The sequence below is a fragment of the Paroedura picta genome, chromosome 6 (genome assembly GCF_049243985.1).
Source record: "Paroedura picta isolate Pp20150507F chromosome 6, Ppicta_v3.0, whole genome shotgun sequence".
In the NCBI taxonomy this organism is placed as follows: domain Eukaryota; kingdom Metazoa; phylum Chordata; class Lepidosauria; order Squamata; family Gekkonidae; genus Paroedura; species Paroedura picta.
Window position 1 is genome coordinate 58,892,880 of NC_135374.1, and position 18,850 is coordinate 58,911,729.

The 18,850-nt window shown below is 42.8% G+C and overlaps 1 protein-coding gene across 3 annotated transcripts in view; it reads right to left on the reverse strand.

Moving 5' to 3' along the window:
- Positions 1 to 3,998: 3,998 nt before the first annotated feature.
- RCAN1 (regulator of calcineurin 1) overlaps positions 3,999 to 18,850 on the reverse strand; it is a 45,123-nt gene continuing 30,271 nt past the window's right edge. For all 3 annotated transcript variants that reach the window (XM_077342631.1, XM_077342633.1, XM_077342632.1), the window contains exons 2-4: positions 11,198 to 11,371; positions 7,388 to 7,547; positions 3,999 to 5,597 (exon numbers count right to left, since the gene is read on the reverse strand). In XM_077342631.1, coding sequence (XP_077198746.1) covers positions 5,419 to 5,597; positions 7,388 to 7,547; positions 11,198 to 11,371 — 513 coding nt within the window. In that variant the 3' untranslated portion in view covers positions 3,999 to 5,418. The remainder of the gene's footprint in view (positions 5,598 to 7,387; positions 7,548 to 11,197; positions 11,372 to 18,850) is intronic.

Below are 18,850 nucleotides of genomic sequence, written 5' to 3' on the forward strand. Positions count from 1 at the left end.
TTTCCATGATAATGTGTAGCAAAGTCAAACTCACCCTGGATCTCATGCATAGTTGTCGTGCAACAATTAAAAAACACACTTTAAGAAATTTTCAGTGCAGTGCATAATATCCCCAAAGAAAAATCTATCATTTTGTGGGTTCCTTCTCATTAGCAGCAAGCACCAGGGGACCAATTTGACCCATAAAGAATGGGATTTACCTGTCAGGGTAACTAAACATGCCATATCTGAATAAGTGTGCTTGCACACGAAAGCTTTTATCTTGAATAAAACTTTGTTGGTCTTAAGGGTGTTGATGGATGCCAATTTGTTCTGCTGTTTCAACACAGCGACCCACTTGAATCTATTGGCTTTCCATGTTCAGCATTGGGGTAGCTAATTTTCATTAAAGGTAAAGGTAAAGGTATCCCGTGTGCAAGCACTGGGTCATGTGTGACCCTTGGGGTGACGCCCTCTAGCGTTTTCATGGCAGACTCAATACGGGGTGGTTTGCCAGTGCCTTCCCCAGTCATTACCGTTTACCCCCCAGCAAGCTTGGTACTCATTTTACCGACCTCAGAAGGATGGAAGGCTGAGTCGACCTTGAGCCGGCTTCTGGGATTGAACTCCCAGCCTCATGGTCAGAGCTTCAGACAGCATGTTGGCTGCCTTGCCACCCTGTGCCACAAGAGGCTCTTTTTTCATTAGCTTAGTCTAATTTACTTTTTCTGCACTCCAGCTATGTTTCTGTTGGTCATTCCTTAAGCTTCATTTCTCTCTCTAGAAAAGTACCCTAAAAGTACCCTTAAGCTTCATTTCTCTCTCTAGAAAAGTACCCTAAATGTTTCCTAGCCATCCTTCCTCCACATACAATGTTAACATACAGCCCAAGTGATATCTGCAAAGAAAAGCAGCAACTGTGGTTGATACAACTAATGAACAGGTACCACTTTGAAGGAAAACCTTATGAGAAGTTCTCCTTTATTCCTGGTGAACTAGTACTGCAGTGTAGGTGGAGGAGATACCTTGGACTGCGTGTGCATTTCAAACTCAGATCAGTCATACCCAAGCTGTTGTATCTCCTCATACAATCCATAGCATAAAATGGGTGTAGCATAATTTGCCTACATTCAGGACTATTAATGCCATAGCAGCACAGGAGCTGTAACTGATGGCTTGCCACAAGCTCTCCATCTACTGGAAGCTGAAAACAGAAACAGGCCTGGAAATCTGGTGAAGTGTTCATTGTTTTGGTGCCTTTATACATGGGGGATTGTGCTATACAGCTCCTTCCAACTTTGTTCAGAAACAATTAGACCAGCTAGAAACCTTCATAAATCACAAGCTGCTTATTCTGTTTTCAACACAGCTGTTGCTTTTGTAAAAGAAACACAATTACATATGCACAAGAGTGCTTGCACACATTTGTAGGATAGGTGCTGATGTACAATGTGCATTATAATACATACTATTTTCTGCTTACCCTGTCACCACCTCACAGTTTTACCTTTTTAAAAGGTTCCTCTGTAATAAGCTACCTGCTGAATAAATGCTCTCTTTATGAACTAGGATTTTACTTCCTACGGATGTTCTGAACTTCCCCAGAATGCAGATTTAAGGCATTTTAAAGGACTGATCTTTTTTTTTTGACTATTCCAAGAACAATATGGGTGCTACAATAAGAATATTAAACATTTCAGGTCCATTTTAACTTGCAGGTACCCAACCTTTTCTTTAAGACTGTATGTAAAGAAGCTTAATTTTTTTGTAATAACTCATGAAAACAGTTAGAGCTGAATGGGCAGGATGTAGTCATTTTGAAGTCTAGCAAAGACCATAAGTAACTGCTACCTGAATGTTTGGTTTTTTTTGACGGAACACTAGAAAATGTGAGCAGTTATTTAATATCAGTTGTTTAGACTATCCCTTCTCAAGCTGCCCTATAAAAACTTTCAAAACAACTGCTGTTGCTGTAACATAGCAAACACAAAGGCAATCTACATGCTAGTCCTAAACTTCTTGAAGGAAGGGTGGCTTAACCCTTCCCACCCCCAAAACACTAAAAAGTCCTGTCCTGAACTCTAGTATATTACTAGATATTCGGCTCCCTCTGCAGGACAGAGGAAGTATCTCTGATTTCACATGTATAATATTGAAATTTTGGGCTGGAAGAAAGCTTGGGGTTTTTCTTTTTTAAAACTCAAACTACAATTAATGCTTAAGACTTATTGCATTTAATGTACACTAAAAGGTTTAGCAAACTGAAAACAGAATTTTTATTAAATTATGAAAGGAAACTGATGTGCCATATACACATGCCATAACTAAACAAATGGAAATGAGATACTAAAATGGAAGAGGCTTTGCCTTGTGTACAAAATAGCAATCATAATATGTATATAAACAACTGAAACACTCATGCCCACCTGCCATTTATATGGCTCTTTATGCAAATGCTGGTACTTTTGTTAAATTAAAGACTGTTTTGTTTAAAAAGTTAAAGAGGTCCATAGTAAGAAAGCAGAAAATCCCCAATAACAATCATGGACTAGATAACTACTGAGCAATAAAAATGAAATGAGCCCAGAAAACAATTCCAACTTTAAAAATGAGAATATTTGTGTTTGAAGCAGCTGTTAAGCCCTTTATTTGACTTTTGAGAACTGGTGGTCCGGTATAGTTGACTTTTTACAGATGTATACGTCTATACATTCAGGGGGTACAACTAAGTCACTTTGCTATATTGAGGGGTGTGTCCTCTTCAAGCTATCCTGTTTGAGTGTATTTTATACCATTAGAAGGCATTATATTAAGTCATTCTGATATAGCCATTCAGAGCTAAACTAAAAAAGCTTTCAGCTATTAAAAGAATCTTAAAATATTTACTTATATCAAATATTTTATTAATCTGAAACATTCTTCAGATGCCCTAGAAGCAGCACATACAGAATATGGTCAGCTCCCCCCAATTCCAGGGCCATCAAGGGTTGGGGGTGGGGGGAATTGACCTGATAAATGCTTAACAAATTTTAAAACATGCAAATATTTTTATTAATCTAATCATAAACCAGTGTGTTTAGTAGATATACTGAGATTGAAAGCTGCTCGTTTTCAGGTTGGATAAACTTGCATCAAATATTTAATGAATTTAAATCTTTGGAACATTTAAATTTGGAAAATGTTCTGCAGCCTCTCTCACATAATGCCAGAAATATCAATTTATTTTCCAGTTCCGCTAAAGAAGAGAGATGCAACCTCTGAACATGATGCATGACTACCTCAACAGTAAAATTAGAGTACACCATGGAACTCCATTGAATATCTGTGCAGCTTTTGGGAAGGAAAAAGCCAAAAATGTTATGTAATCTTTAGATAGGATCAAGCTGTAAGACATCTTGTTTGGGCTGAATTAGAAGTCTTATCCTGCTTGTGTACATCTCCCCCACCCCACCCCACCCCGCCCCGATGTTGCTCCTGAGACTTAGGAGCAGCATTACGGAAAATGCAGCAGGCTGCATGGGGAAGTTACAGGTGGCAAAGTTCTACTGTACAGTAACATCCAACTCCCTAGGGTCTTCCTGCAGTTTAGACAAAACTACAGAAACACTAACAATACAGGAAAACACATCATATCATCAACTTGCAGCATGACATTCTCCAAAACTCCTCTGTTTTACCAGGGAAATCTAGGAAGAAGTCCTGAGAGCAGTCCCAGTGCAAGAACTACAAACGTATATCCATTGCAAGCAGGCACCTGTAGATAGGTGCATAATGGATCTTTAAGAATATAAACTACATACAGGTGTGCTATTTGTACTTATATTGAATTGGCTTCATGGCTTAAAAAAAACATGTCTGGGCAAAACCAAAGTATTACAAGTACAGTACACATTATGTACTGGTGACTTCATGTGATTATTTATACAGTATTGGCTACAATTGTTACAAACATGGTGATATTCTTGTAAAATTAAAGAAATCCCTCATCTTAAAAAAAAGAGAACACCTTTGCTAAGTCATCACAAATAGAGAATAGTGTTTATTTTTTAAAAAAAACCCTTTTAAAATTCATTTCAAGCATTCTTATTCAAAGGAAATTCCTAGGAACACTTGAAGTAGGGTGTCACTGTGTAGTTAGTTTAGTTTTTGTAAACATGATACCAGAGAGAGAGAGAGAGAGAGAGAGAGAGAGAGAGAAATTGAATAAGGTTTGCTGCTCTCCTTTAGCAGCAGATAGCTGATTGCTGCTCTTAGAGCAAAGCTTGGCATCAAACACCAAGTTACACCATACTATGATGCCTAAGCAGAACACAAAATGATATAAATATTCACTGCCAATTAACAAAAAGCAAAATCTTTCAGCTAGTGCAACAATCCCCTCAGGAATATCTGGGGAAAAAGCACTCCATCCTTCTCAAATGCCACATTTCCCATTTGTTTATACATTAAACATGTTCAAATACCACCAACAACATATAGTAGCAATAGCTATGAACATACAGATTTGTGGCTAGGACAATACAGCTTACATTCTCTCACTGTTGTGAACTGTAATACAGCAAATGCTTTGCCTGAAGGTCTTCATATATTTCTGTTTGAAATCAAGATGGCTTAAACCAGGGGTGGCTTAAACCAATATAGCAGTTTCACAGAATTTAAAGTTACCTTCCTGTTTAAATATGCACACATTTCATAGAATTGCTAGATAAAACAAACATTGGCAGTTAACATCAAAATGGGATATTGCACCAAAATGGAAGGTATCAATTAAAAATGTGTTCCCATTGAAAAGTGAACAGCAATTCAACCATAATTCAGTAACAATCCTAGGAAGTCAGTACTTGGGATATTTTTGTCGTTTTTATCATCAATATAAAATTAGAAATGACAGGAAAAAATCAAGCAACCTTACTTTTTAAGTTCTATATGCATGCACAAACCTAATACAAAAATTAATCCTCTCCTGTTTCATCTTTAAACTGTTCAGATACTATATACAAGCTGAAATCCCAAATACATGCACTTCTATGTTGGTTCCAATGGGACTTATTTACCTGTGAATGTATTTTAGAATGGCAGCCACAATGCCTAATCTAAGAATTAGAGAAATTAATCATTAAATAGATAAACCGAGAAGGCTGCTTTGTAACAGAGACTAAGGTCACCTGAAAATTTATCTACCATACCAACAATTTCCATCCCCCACTTAATGCCTTCACCCCTCTCTAAGACATTTAGAAAGTACATGTTGGGATCTATCTTGTCCGCCATTGTGGAGCATTAAAAACATAGAAATGAAGACATTCCCTTTCTTAATGTATCTTTACATTAGAATTTCCACTTCTACATCTAATGCCATCCAGTCTTAGCCATCCACAGCTCCCCAACATCTCCTCTGAGCAGGTCAGTTTTACAACATGAGAAAGCTCTATCTACTATTCAGCTTTGGTAAGAAGGTGTGTAGTCTGGCCTCCTGGTTTGAATAATTTTTGGTTTAGGTTTCCTGACTGCATCCTCTTCTTCTTCTTCTTCTTCTTCCTCCTCCTCATCATTATCGCAAACATGGACAACAACACTGGGAGTAGAGTCAGTTGCTGCATGAAGTTCATATTTTTCTCCTAGAATGTGTTTGGAAAATAGCAAAGATGGTTAAGACATGTATTGTTCATCTTTCTCAGAAAATGCATGTGCTAAAACTAGAGCCTATATCCAAGGGCTTCCCCTATTTCAGAGTTGGATTAGTTCTGAATTCAAATCCCCACCAATATACAGTCAAGTGTTGCTCCGGCACTTGTGTCGTTCAGGACTTCGGGGACAGTGGGGGGGGGGGAGCCGGCCTTCTCTCGCCCCTGGGAGCGGCCTCGCCGCAGCGAGGCCGCTCCCAGGGGCGAGAGAACGTCGTTTGGGACTTCGGTGAGGGGGGGCAGGAGCTGGCCTTCTCTCGCCCCTGGGAGCGGCCTCGCCGCAGCGAGGCCGCTCCCGGGGGCGAGAGAATGCCGTTCGGGACTTCGGAGAGGGGGGGGGGCGGGAGCCGGCCTTCTCTCGCCCCCGGGAGGGGCCTCGCTGCGGTGATGCCGCTCCCGGGGCCGAGAGAAGACCGGCTCCTAGCTCCCATTTTATTGCAGAATAAAATGGGCTTTATTTCTAGTTGAGCATGAGTCAACAGTGTGACTTGGTGGCTAAAAAGGCAAATGGGATTTGGGGCTGTATCAAACGGAGTATCATGTCCAGATCACGGGAGGTGATGGTACCGTTTACTCTGTTCTGGTTCAGCCTCACTTAGAGTACTGTGTTCAGTTTTGGGCACCACAGTTGAAGAGGGAGACCGAGACGTTTGAAGAAAGGTTGGGGGAGCTGGGTCTGTTTAGCCTGGAGAAGAGATGACTGAGAGGGGATTTGATAACCATCTTCAAGTATTTAAAAGGCTGCCATATTGAGGATGGAGCAGAGTTGTTCTCTCTTGCCCTGGAGGGATGGACCAGAACCAATGGGATGAAATTAATTCAAAAGAAATTCCGTCTAAACATCAGGAAGAAGTTCCTGACAGTTAGAGTGGTTTCTCAGTGGAACAGGCTTCCTTGGGAGGTGCTGGGTTCTCCATCTTTGGAAATTTTTAAACAGAGACTGGATAGGCATCTGATGGAAAGGCTGATTCTGTGAAGGTTCAAGGGTGGCAGGTTACAGTGGATGAGCGATAGGGTTGTGAGTGTCCTGCATTGTGCAGGGGGTTTGACTAGATGACCCATGAGATCCCTTCCAACTCTATTATTCTATGATTCTAGTACCAGCTTCCTTTTTTTCCTGGAGAGCCAGGGGACACTTTCTTTTCCTTTCAAAACTTGCTTCTTCAGAAAGTTAAAGTTATGATTAATAAGCAGATATAATTCAGAATCAGCATTTGAATTATCTGCAAACTTGAAAGCTTTAGCTGGACTGGGTTCCCCGGCCTGTTTCTGCCTCCTGAACATTTTGCAATGTTACTTCTAACATCCTTCAAGTCCCTTCAAGAGCCCACCCTTTTCCTGATGTCTTTAGAACAGCCCCTTTATTCTCATCCTTAACTAAAACCATATGTAACTGAAACAAACATTCTTCCACTTTGTATAGACCCTCTCCCACTACCCTTGTCTCAAGATTTTAGACCGTAAGCGTCTCCTGTCTTCCAAAACCTTCTAAAGTTCTATACATACTAGACATTAACCAACTGATCTTATAAAGACTTTACTAAGAAGCTTTATCCAGTATGATTACTTGGAATAATAAACTGACAGTTAAAAACTACAAGGAAGAAAAATTTCAAGAGAAATGGCATGGGAAATAACAAAGGCAAGAGAGCCATATGTAAATAAGGAATTGTAATGACAAAAATAAACTTGACTATTGCACTATGGCCACAGAAGCCTCTTACCTGGGCCTAGTTTGGAGATTGCATATAAAAGATCATAATTAATAACTGGTGTGGCATCTTCTGCTTGTTTCCAGCCAACAGGGGGAGAAGCTGGAGGAGAAATCAAGAATTGTTTTTCTGGATCTGGTGGTGCTAAGTGTGGGTTTCCAATTTGCAGTGTCTGGAAAGATAAAAACAAGCCATGTGCCTTTATTTTGACAAATAAATACAGCAATGGAACAGGAAAAGGGCAATGGCATTCAAGGGTCAGTGAGTAACATAACTCAAGGGAAGAGTAAGGGCAGACAAAGTTGGCAAACTATTAATGAAATAGGGGTCTTTTGCATCACCAAGAGTTACTCATTCCAGTAGGGCCTTCTGCAGGTACCATCCTGAAAATGGGCAAAAAATCTGGTTCACCGGATTAGAGGCTGCTGCTCTTAGCCACTACATCAAACTGGCTCTTAATGACCACACCATCTCTCCTACCATGAAAAAAAATGTTGGAATCTGCCCGATGGCTTCTTCTCTTCAGTGGGGCAAAATCATCCAAAATGATTAGGTCACGCTTCCACTTGCTCCAGGCAGAGCTATGCAAATTTTGGCAAGGATACCTGTTGGGGAGACTGAAAGGTGATCCTCTAGTTCTGCCAAAGCCCAGCTCTCCAAGGTCTGAAATATTTCTTCAGGGTTTTTTTGTGGGTGGATGACTTCACCCCACTGAGAAAAAGAAGCCTTCAGGTTAGTTCCAATGTTTCAATCTTCCAAGTCACGCAAAATGGTTAAGCAGCACCCAAGCTATGCCAAGGGATGGGTTAGCACCCTTCAACCAACTGCTGAATTTGACCTGCTGAAAACATTCAATAATGTTTGATGAATGTAAAAAAAGTAGACCAAGCGGTTGCTCAGCAGATCTCCATCACGGATGCTCTGGTAGAAAAAACCTGCCATGGTTGTTGCTGCTCAGGCTCAGTGAACTGTCATGCTACTAGGTGGAGACAGATCTCACATCTCATGTGCCTCGTGGATGCACTGTTTTACCCAGAAGGCTATGGATGACTTTGACACCTTTTTGTGCACATCTAAGACATTTAAAAAATTGTTCTCTTGTATCAATTGCAAGTTATGTCTGAGGGACTCCATTCTGAATTAGTGTCTTCTGATCCAGTTGTTTAGACATTTCGAATTTAGAACTGGTCTCCAGACCTCTGACCTCTTGGGAACCACTAGTAGCATAGAATGAAACACCTTTTACCTGTTGATTTCTGGGAATTTCTTCTATCACCCCAATCTGCATGTTGCAGCAAACAATGTCTTTTTTGAGACTGGAGAAGGAATGAACTGGTAAGGAGGAAGAGTTAGAAAAAATCTATGTTGTAGTTCTCCTCTATGGATAGGATAGGACCCATTTATCCTGCATTGATATCTACCATGTCTCTACAAAAATGTAAAGACAGCCTCCTATTAAATAGACAGCATTCTTTCTTGCCATAGCATCCTTGTCCTGTCTAGGTGCTAGAAGGTTTCGGAGAGGTCTGTGTCTGAAGCTGAAGGATCTGAATCCTCTGAAATCCCTGAGAGCAAGTTTGGTGTAGTGGTTAGGAGTGCGGACCTCTAATCTGGCATGCAGGGTTCGATTCTGCACTCCCACACATGCAGCCAGCTGGGTGACCTTGGGCTTGCCACAGCACTGATAAAGCTGTTCTGACCGAGCAGTAATAGCAGGGCTCTCTCAGCCTCAGTCACCTCACAGGGTGTCTGTTGTGGGGAGAGGAAAGGGAAGGCGACTGTAAGCTTCTTTGAGCCTCCTTCAGGTAGAGAAAAGCGGCATACAAGAACCAACTTTTCTTCTTCTTCTTCCTTGGCATCTCTTACTCAGAGGGATGGGTCTACAGTCAGTAAAGGACTGGTGGAGTTTAGATCTGCTGACCTTATCTCGTACTTCTAATGTTGAAGGCACAGTTCCTTTTTTCTCTGTCATTTTGGCTAATACTATGTCTACAGTGGATTCCCTAAAAGAGAAGCCTTCCAGAAATAAATTACTTTTGTATGGAGTATTCATTTTCCAATGTTTTAAATGATTATAATACAGGCTGCTTGAACTCTTGCAAATATCTGGATGGTGTCCTGTGAGGCATCAGAAGCAAACTCAGCTGCTCTTTATTTTTTTTATGAAGGTTACTCTCTTTAGACCAGGGGTAGTCAATCTGTGGTCCTCCAGATGTTCATGGACTACAATTCCCGTGAGCCCCTGCCAGCAAATGCTAGCAGGGACTCATGGGGATTGTAGTCCATTGACTTCTGGAGGACCACATGTTGACTACCCCTGCTTTAGACAGTGGTTCTTTTGGTCCATGACCGCTTTTTCAAGCAATTTCCCCAGAAACGCTAAGTGCGAGACAGGGCGATAGTTGGATGGCTGTCGTGGATCCAGAGAAGATTTTTTGAGTAGTGGGTGAACCACTGCCTCTTTTAGACCCTCCAGGAATTCTGCTGTAGAAAGGGAGAGGTTGATTATCTCCCGGAGGGGGGCTACTACTCTTGTGTCAGATGTTTTTAGCAGCCATGATGGACATGGATCTAGAGAGCAGGTGGTTGGCTTTGCGGAGCTGCAGAGCTATCCAGACAGATCAGTCTTCGATCTTTCCCACAGGGGTCCTTGCAAAACTCTACATAGCCCTGCCTGGTGCAGGTGAAGGCATGGCCTACCCATTTCGGATATCTTCCCCCACTGAGGGAGAAAAACCAAAATCAAGTGACACCAATATTTATGCAGTAATTCTAGAAATAGGTAGTGGCCATTCAGGCAATGTCTCTTAAGCTCTTATTGAAGATTTAAAAATTGTATACACTGTCAGACAACTACATTTTGGGTGAGGACTCACTTTAGCATATACTTAAATTTGTACAAATACTTTCAGAAGCTTTTTAAATATAGCTTCCTCAGAATTAGAACAACTGAAGACTAAACGACCCTTCAGTAGAAGGTAATTTGTGAACAGATAACAGAATATGTACAGCAGGCACACAATTTCCTCCCTTTTCAAATTATCTATAAGTGTATCCGCCTTTTAGCTCGTATTTTAGAGAAAGAGGCCAAGATTTCTTCATGGAACCTATGCAGCACACTGGTATATTTGAGTTCAAATATTTTTTAAGAGCTGTCTCAAGGATATATAAAGGCTGTTTTTCAGATTCGTCTGTAAAGAAAGGATAGGCACCTGAAAAGGATACTTATGGTGCAGTAAATCCTGCTTGGGGAAAGAGCAGTAGATGCCTAATCAAGCCTACTTCAACTCTCACGTTTTTTCAAAATATTTCCAGAAGCTTCCATGGCTATGCTGTCAAAGAGATAATATGGATCTTTCTAACTGAGCTGTACACTAACACCCCACTCAGCTAAGCATAGCATTTCTTTCTAGTATAATGACCTTTTATCTGGTGAGTGAGGTGGTTCCTGTGAAGGAAAGCTTCATACTTAGCTGAATAGGGGTCATAAAACACAATCCAATTTCTTTGGAAAAGCAGAGATGAGGCATGAAACATCATCCCTTCTCATCCCTTCTCAAAAGTTACATTTAAGGAGAAATCAGACACAACCAATTTGTGGTCTCCCAAATCAGTCATACAAATAACTATACAGTAGGTCTCTGAAAGACAGACGTAATGATTCTACAGCAAGCTTGGCATGAATATACAGAAAATAAAATTTCAAACTTCATTGTAGCTATAAGACTTGCTATTATGTGACTACATCATGACTGTAAGGAAAATAGAAACTAATACATGCAACAATGAAGCTGTTTTACCAAAAGTGTCTTTGTATCTTACCTGAGCAAAATACAGTTTCAGTTCCTTGCCAAGAAACTCTGACTTGTGTAGCTGAATTTTAGCATCTGCTGCTGACAAAGGGTTGCTGAAGTTTATCCTTATTCTTTTAAAACTCTTAAAATACTGAAAGGTGACATCCTTGTCATATGTTCTAAACAGCGTTTCAAATCTGGCCTGAAAGAAAATATTAAAATCCTGATTAGTGACTTTAGTGGCCTGCAGTTGTAACAATTAAAGACCTGATTAATATTGTTCTCTCTTCTAGGAAAAAAGGGATATCAAAAAGGTCACCATAAGGGATTACTCTTTGGAAGCAGGAGATACAGGCTCTTCTCCCCACCTCCACCCTCAAACAAGCTTCTGCTGTGCATTACCCAGCAATGAAATTGAAATTATTATTATATTATAATTAATATTATATTTATTATATTCATATTTATTTCCCGCCACTCTCAGCAAGCCAGCTCATGGCGGGTTACAGAATAAAAATATACCCCCCTAAAACCCTTGTTCCCTTAAAACCAACATGTAAAAATTACTCAACAACAACCGGCAGCAACCTACCTACCTACCTGCCTCACTGGGAAATCAGGGAGAGGATGACCCCCACCAATGGCATATGGTGGGATACTCCACCTTTGGGGAAGCCCATAGATCTTCTCTTCGCCCTGGCCTCAACTATAAGACTGGTGGAAGAGCTCTGTTTTCAGAGCCTGCAGAAAACTGGAAGTTCCTGCAGGGCCCACAGCTCCTCCGCGAGCTCATTCCAGGGGCCAGGACCGAAAAAGCCCTGGTCCTAGTTGAGGCCAGACGAGCCTTCCTGGGGCCAGGGATCACCAATAAGTTGGAACCCGCAGAGCGCAAGTCTCTCTGGGGAGCATAGGGTGACAGGTGGTCTCACAGATATGTGGGTCCCAGACTGTGTAAGGCCTTAAAGGTTAATACCAAAACTTTGAACCTGATCTGGGATGTAACTGGCAACCAATGCAGCTGCCTCAGCACAGGCTGGATATGGGCCCTCCAAGATGTTCCTGTCAGGATCCTAGCAGCTGCATTCTGCACCAATTGCAATTTCCGGGTGAGAGACAAGGGTAGACCGGCATAGAGCAAGTTACAGAAGTCAATCCTGGAGGTGACCGTTGCATGGATCACCATGGCCAAATGCTTGGAGGTCAGATAGGGTGCTAGTAGCCTTGCCTGGTGAAGGTGGGAAAATGCCTAGCGGGCTACCTTCTTGACCTGTGCCTCCATGGAAAGTGAGGCATCCAAGGTCACAACCAAATTCCTGGCCTGGGGCGCGGTGGTCAGTTGCGTCCTTGCCAGGGTGGGCAAGCGCGCTTCCTGGTCTGCTCTCTTCCTACTCAGCCGTAGGACCTCCGTCTTGGAGGGGCTGAGTTTCACGTGACTCTGCTCAAGCCACCGAGGAACAGCTTTCAAACAACTGGCGAATCGATCCGGGGGGGGGGGGGGTCCAGGCAGCCATCCATGAGGAGATAGAGCTGGATGTCATCAGCATACTGATGACATCCCAGCTCGAAGCTCCGGACCAGCTGAGCCAGAGGGCGCATAAAGATGTTTAAAAGAGTGAGAGAGAGCACCGCGCCCCAAGGAACTCCACAAGGGAGCCAATAAGGTCACAATAGCTCTTCTCTCACTACTATCCTCTGGGACCGATTGTGGAGGAAGGAGTGTAACCAGCCAAGGGCTGAGCCCTATATCCCTGTCATGGCAAAGCGGTGGGCTAATAGCTCGTGGTCGACCATGTCAAATGCAGCCGACAGGTCAAGCATCACGAGAATGGCCGAACCGCTCCCATCAAGCTGGCGCCGGAGATCATCCACCAGGGCAACCAATGCTGTCCCCACCCCGTGGCCAGGACAGAAGCCAGACTGGTACGAATCCAGCACCAAAGTTTCTTCCAAAAATGCTAGGAGCTGGTCCCCTCCAGCCCTTTCAACCACCTTACCCAGAAGCACAAGATGCGAAACTGGGCGGTAGTTGGCTGGGTCCCGCGGGTCCAAAGATGGTTTTTTAAGGAGAGGACAAACCACCACCCCCTTTAGCTGCTCAGGGAATCTCCCTGTTGACAGGGAGAGGTTGATAATTATTCTTACCCTGCCTAGCCTTCACTGTTTTTGCATTTTAAAAAATGCACCATAAATAAATGATAAACATACAATGGCCTGGAAGGATGGGGATGGTGAGTAACAGTAGGGAAAAGTTGCTTTCCTCTAGCACATCTACTTTATTTTAAGGTATCACTAGATTCTTTCCAACTATCAAGGCAAAGTAGGTTCTAATTACTACAAAACACCATTTGCACTCCTGATGCAAGCTTGGGGGACTAACATAAAAGCGACAATAAATTACCTTTTAACTATGGCTCCTAATTTTTCTTTCTTTTTACAAGGCCTTTAATTCTGTGAAATCCAAATTTATCACTTGAGGCAGCTGTTCAGAGCAGGGGAAACAATTCCTCATTATGGTCAAGAAAGTGAGCACTCTATAATGTAATTAATTCAGCTACCATTCTTCGGTAACATGCACAGGCAGTAAGATTTATTCCCAAACTAGGGGCAAAGCCGTTGTATCCAGGATTACAATGGGTGCTAGAGCTTAGTGGTGGGAACAGGAAGTGGAGGAGTTGTCCAGTCTGTAAGGGAATAGGGTTGAATGTGTATGTTGTGAGGGGGGTTGTGGTGCTGTGGTGACAAATGAGGCGGTGGGTGTGAAAAGATGGGTATCAGGAACTTGTGGTTTGGAATGTTCGTTGAGTGTGGGAGAGAACTGACCTTTGGGAATTGTGGCATAGTGGTTACAGATGAGCTTTCCAGAGACATGTCTTTCACATATGAAAATCAGGGAAAATCAGACTGCAGACTCTTCTTAGGGGAAGATTACATGGCAACCAATTCCTCCCAGTTCCGCGTTCAACATCATTTCCCTTCTTGTGTGAATTAGGCCACATGGGACAGTCACAGTACACAGGTGTCCGTCCTGATCCTTCTGTGTCCATTAATTTTTTTTACTGTTGATAAAATGTTATGTGCCCACATGCTTCTTTCACAGTTGCTCCTTAGAAGAAGAGCTAGATTTTTGTACCCTGATGTTTACTACCCAAAGGAGTCTCAAAGTGGTTCACAAACATGTTACCCTTCCTCTCCCCACAATAGACAACCTGCAAGGGATGTGGGGCTGTGAGAGGTCTGAGAGAACTGGGAATGGGCCGCAGTGACCCAGCAGGCTTCAGGTGTTTCAAAGCAGTCTTAGCCTTAGTCACATTTATGCATACCTAGGTAGTGTGGAATTCCAGAACATGAACATACGCCAATCTGGCAACCTTACCTCCTCTCTGCAACTTTTTTTGACCTGAAATAGGTCAGGGGGTGCTAGGTGGCTGTGGGGGCATTACACACTTTTGAGGCCCCACTTCCAGACTTCAAGGAATATGTTCAGACCAGGGACAGCCAACCTCCAGGTGGGGGCCTGTGGAGCTCCTGGAATTACAGCTCATCTCCAGACTATAAAGATCAACTCCCCAGGCAGAAAGGGCTGCTTTGGACAGGGTTGTTGTAGAGAAGAGACATTTAAGACCTCCCATGCAGGTTGTTGTGGAGTTGAAATACTTGAGGCCTACAGCACAGGGTTGTTGTGCAGATGAAACAGGAGATAAAAGAACCTCCACAATAGCATCCAGTTTCCTCTGTACAATAAGCCTGTGCAGTAGGCCTCAAATCTACAGAGAGTCGCGAAGAAGAAATACGCATGGCTTGCCTGTTTCTTCCCTCTAGCAGTGAGGCCGACCAGAGCAGTATTTTAAGTGAGAAGGGGATTTTCTGTCAGCCAAATGTTTGGCAGAAGGGGAAAGCTCCCCCCACCTCAAAAGGAAAGCACAAATACCCATACAGACTCCCCTGCTTTGCTCTCGGAAGAAAGCACCTCCCACACCTCAGTTGAGGGCTGTTAGAGGCTTCTTCACAGCAGGCCTGAAGGGAGGGGGGAGGGAGAACACTCACCAGGTACCTGCCAGCTCTGTCAGCGATCTGAGGGAAGTTATTGGCCGTGACAGTTAGGACAGCCCTGGGTCGATCAGGACTGGCATCGCCTGTCCAATCCTCTATTTCTCCCCCTGGCAGCCCTACTGACCTCTTCTCCCAGCAGTGGTAAGGGGCAGACCGGCAACAATCGCACCAGATTGTCCCTTGCTGGATTGCTGGGGGCAGGTGCCCGCGGGGCCAGGCCAATTGGCCTGCAGACAAGAAGTGAAGGCCGAACAGTCTCCACCCAGGAGGCCTCTGCTCAAATATTAACAGCGAAAGCTGTTACAGATTATAACAATGTGACAAATCAAGAGCTACTAAGAGGCAATCCTTGTCATCCAAAGAGGATATCCTAAGAACAGTTTCTTGAGAGGAAATCCCATTGAATAAAATGGGACTTACCCCCCAATCTCTTTAGGGTTGCTCAGGGCTCTGTCAGCGTCACCTATCTCATAGGGTGTCTTGTTGTGGAGAGAGGATAGGGAAGGCAATTGTAAGCCACCTTGAGACTCCTGCTGGTAGAGAAAAGTGGCATATAAGAACCACCTCTTCTTCATCTTCTCCACAAAATTAATTTTACAGGGCTGAGAAATTAGCTACAAACGCTGTTGAAATGTTATTTAGAAAACAGTTGCAACCAAAAGGTTTTCTTTTCTTGTATGCTTTAGGATGCTTTGGGCTGATCCTGCGTTGAACAGGGGGTTGGACTAGATGGCCTGTATGGCCCCTTCCAACTCTACGATTCTGTGTGGTTCTGTTTAACAGACAAATCCTATTACATTAAAAGTAATAACACTGAATAATAACTGGAGAGTCACTATGTTATAATGGTGAGAATGTCAAGAGTAGGGACAAGTGTCCCAGTAGGGACAGAGTAGGTATAAGTAAATAAACAAACAGTGGACTTACAAAGACTTATAGGTTCCCGTTTCCTGAAAGGTCCTATAGCAGTAGTTCTCAACCTTTCTAATGCCGCGACCCTTTAATACAGTTCCTCATGTTGTGATGACCCCCAACCATAAAATTATGCAAGTGTTCTTTCACAGAAATTAAACTGAAACTGACCAATGGTGTGAAGATCCATTGTTCACGATTGTATATAAATTGTTCTTTTTCTGGATTTCTCAGTTCAGTTCTGCCTCTTGTCCCACCATGCCGATCTCACTCTTTCCCACTGCTCCAGACAGTGGAACACACTATCTCGATCTACCCCGAGAGGCTGTTGTGTAGATAAAATGGAAGAGGAACAATGTTGGCCATTCTGGGACCCCCTTGGAGAGAAGAGCAGGGTACGAACTGAGTAATGAAAACCAATTATTTGGAAGAACAAAAATGGAGTCCAGGGGCACCTTTAAGACCTGCAGGAGGAGTGGCAACAGTGGCACCCCCCTGGGCCAAGCTGCTTGCCTTGCTGCGACCCTTGTGAAAGGGTCATGTGACCCCCAAAGGGGTCCCGACCCCCAGGTTGAGAACCACTGCCCTATAATCTCTCACCTACCCTGCTTCCTTCTCTCTTTCCCACTCATCAGCCAACCTACGTTTATCTTCCCTATTTTCACATTTTCCTTCTTCCCTCCACCTGGCAGCCTCTCCCCAGCAACACTGGCAGAGTTGCATGGTGACAATCACCAAGCTGTGAGGAGTTGTAAAGCACCAGCCAAACCAAGTCCAGTTGCACAGTGGGGGTCACCTCACTTTCCTGTGTCCTACTCTCTACACTATTTCTTTCTTTTCTCCTCCTGGCTGCACTCATATCCTTAACTTTCCCTGCTTCTTTCTGTCCTCCCCCTTCAACGTACCTCATTTATACCCTACCTTTTTACACAGTGGTTCCATGACAGAGCTTCCATGACAGAGCTGGGATTTGAACCTGGGTCTCCTAGATCTCAATCTGAAAGTCTAACCTGTATAAAACACAGTCTTCCATAGGATGGCTGCTGTGGAAAAGTAGCAAGCAGCCAGTTCTGTGTGAATCATGCAAGTTGCATGGGATCTAGTGGTTACTAATGGGCCTGGTTCCAATTAATCATTTCTCAATGTTCAAAACAGGCCTAGAACCCCCCCCCCTCCGGTTTGAATGCTGACAATTCTGTTATGACTGCCTAGCAATGGTCACTGAGGGCCTTCATATCTTAAAGCTAAAGGCACCACTTGTTTTACTTGGGGAGGTTTTCAATTTTTTCAGATGATTTATTCGTAGATGTCAGACTTTTCTGCAAACCTGGGCATTTTTTGTGGTGTCTGTTCATGACACCAATTTCCAGATTTAAGTCTCCACAGATTGGGCCAGGTAGCTATACTGAAGTCAAAGAAGTAAACTGATGAAAGCAATACACTTTCAAATTTACCAATAAAAGTAAAAGTAAAGCCCTTAGAGACATTTGCATCTTTATGTAAGACATAAACGGTAAAGGTATCCCCTGTGTAAGCACCGAGTCATGTCTGACTCTTGGGGTGATGCCCTCTAGCGTTTTCATGGCAGACTCAATACGGGGTGGTTTGCCAGTGCCTTCCCCAGTCATTACCGTTTACCCCCCAGCAAGCTGGGTATTCATTTTACCGACCTCGGAAGGATGGAAGGCTGAGTCAACCTTGAGGTGGCTGCTGGGATTAAACTCCCAGCCTCATGGGCAGAGCTTCAGACTGCATGCCTGCTGCCTTACCACTCTGTGCCTCAAGAGGCTTATATGTAAGACATACAGTAGTTCAAAAGGTGCAGCCATCACCACCATTCATTGTTGGGAAATATCTGCATCAGGGGAATTTGCCTCACACAGCTGTTACAGGCATGAAACTGCACTCAGGGAAAGTGACCAGCAGAGTATCAACTAAACATTGCCTCCCTACCAAACTGGAATGTTTGCATTTTTGAAAAGGGATGGGATAATGGCTTCCGGCCCACACAGCATGCTTTTATTGGTCTGTGGGCCAACCAATTACTTTAGGCATGATAAGTCTGCCAACAACTGGCAATCCCAAACTGAGGTGCTGGATATTTACTGTATATGCTATTGGAACATGCGTCTATCCAACCCCCAAATTATTTTTTAAATTATTTACATGGGCAGGTGACATTGTAAATTAATGTGGGGGGCACAAGCAACAAAATTTTGCAAGCAGACAGGTTTTAAATTTGCCCTTTTTGAATTTTTCATAATGCTGCTTTGTAAAACTTGATAGATCTGTATACATTGAAATATCAAATGCAGTTTCATTTCTCTATTACAGCTAAAAATCTTCCCAAAGATCATAGACTTTTCTTATTTTTAACTTCTAATGCTATAGCTTTCATGTAACCAGTTTGTAGAATAGCAAGTTCAGCATGGAGAACAAAAAATATTTTAAACATAAATACATAAATGTTTGGGAAATTATGTATTTAAACCCAAAATTGTCAACTAAAGTCTGCACTTTATTAGAAAGAGGCAAGGTTGGGTTTCTGTTCCTTTGATAATTACATTTCAAAAGGTATAAAAATGGCAAGAACAGTAATATTAAATTAAAAAATAATATAGAGGAAAGATGTGGCAACTTAAGTTAGCAGATGTATTGTTGCACAGCTTTGAACAGGCATAGGCTCTGGTCCACAGAAGCTTATAAGCCACAATGAATC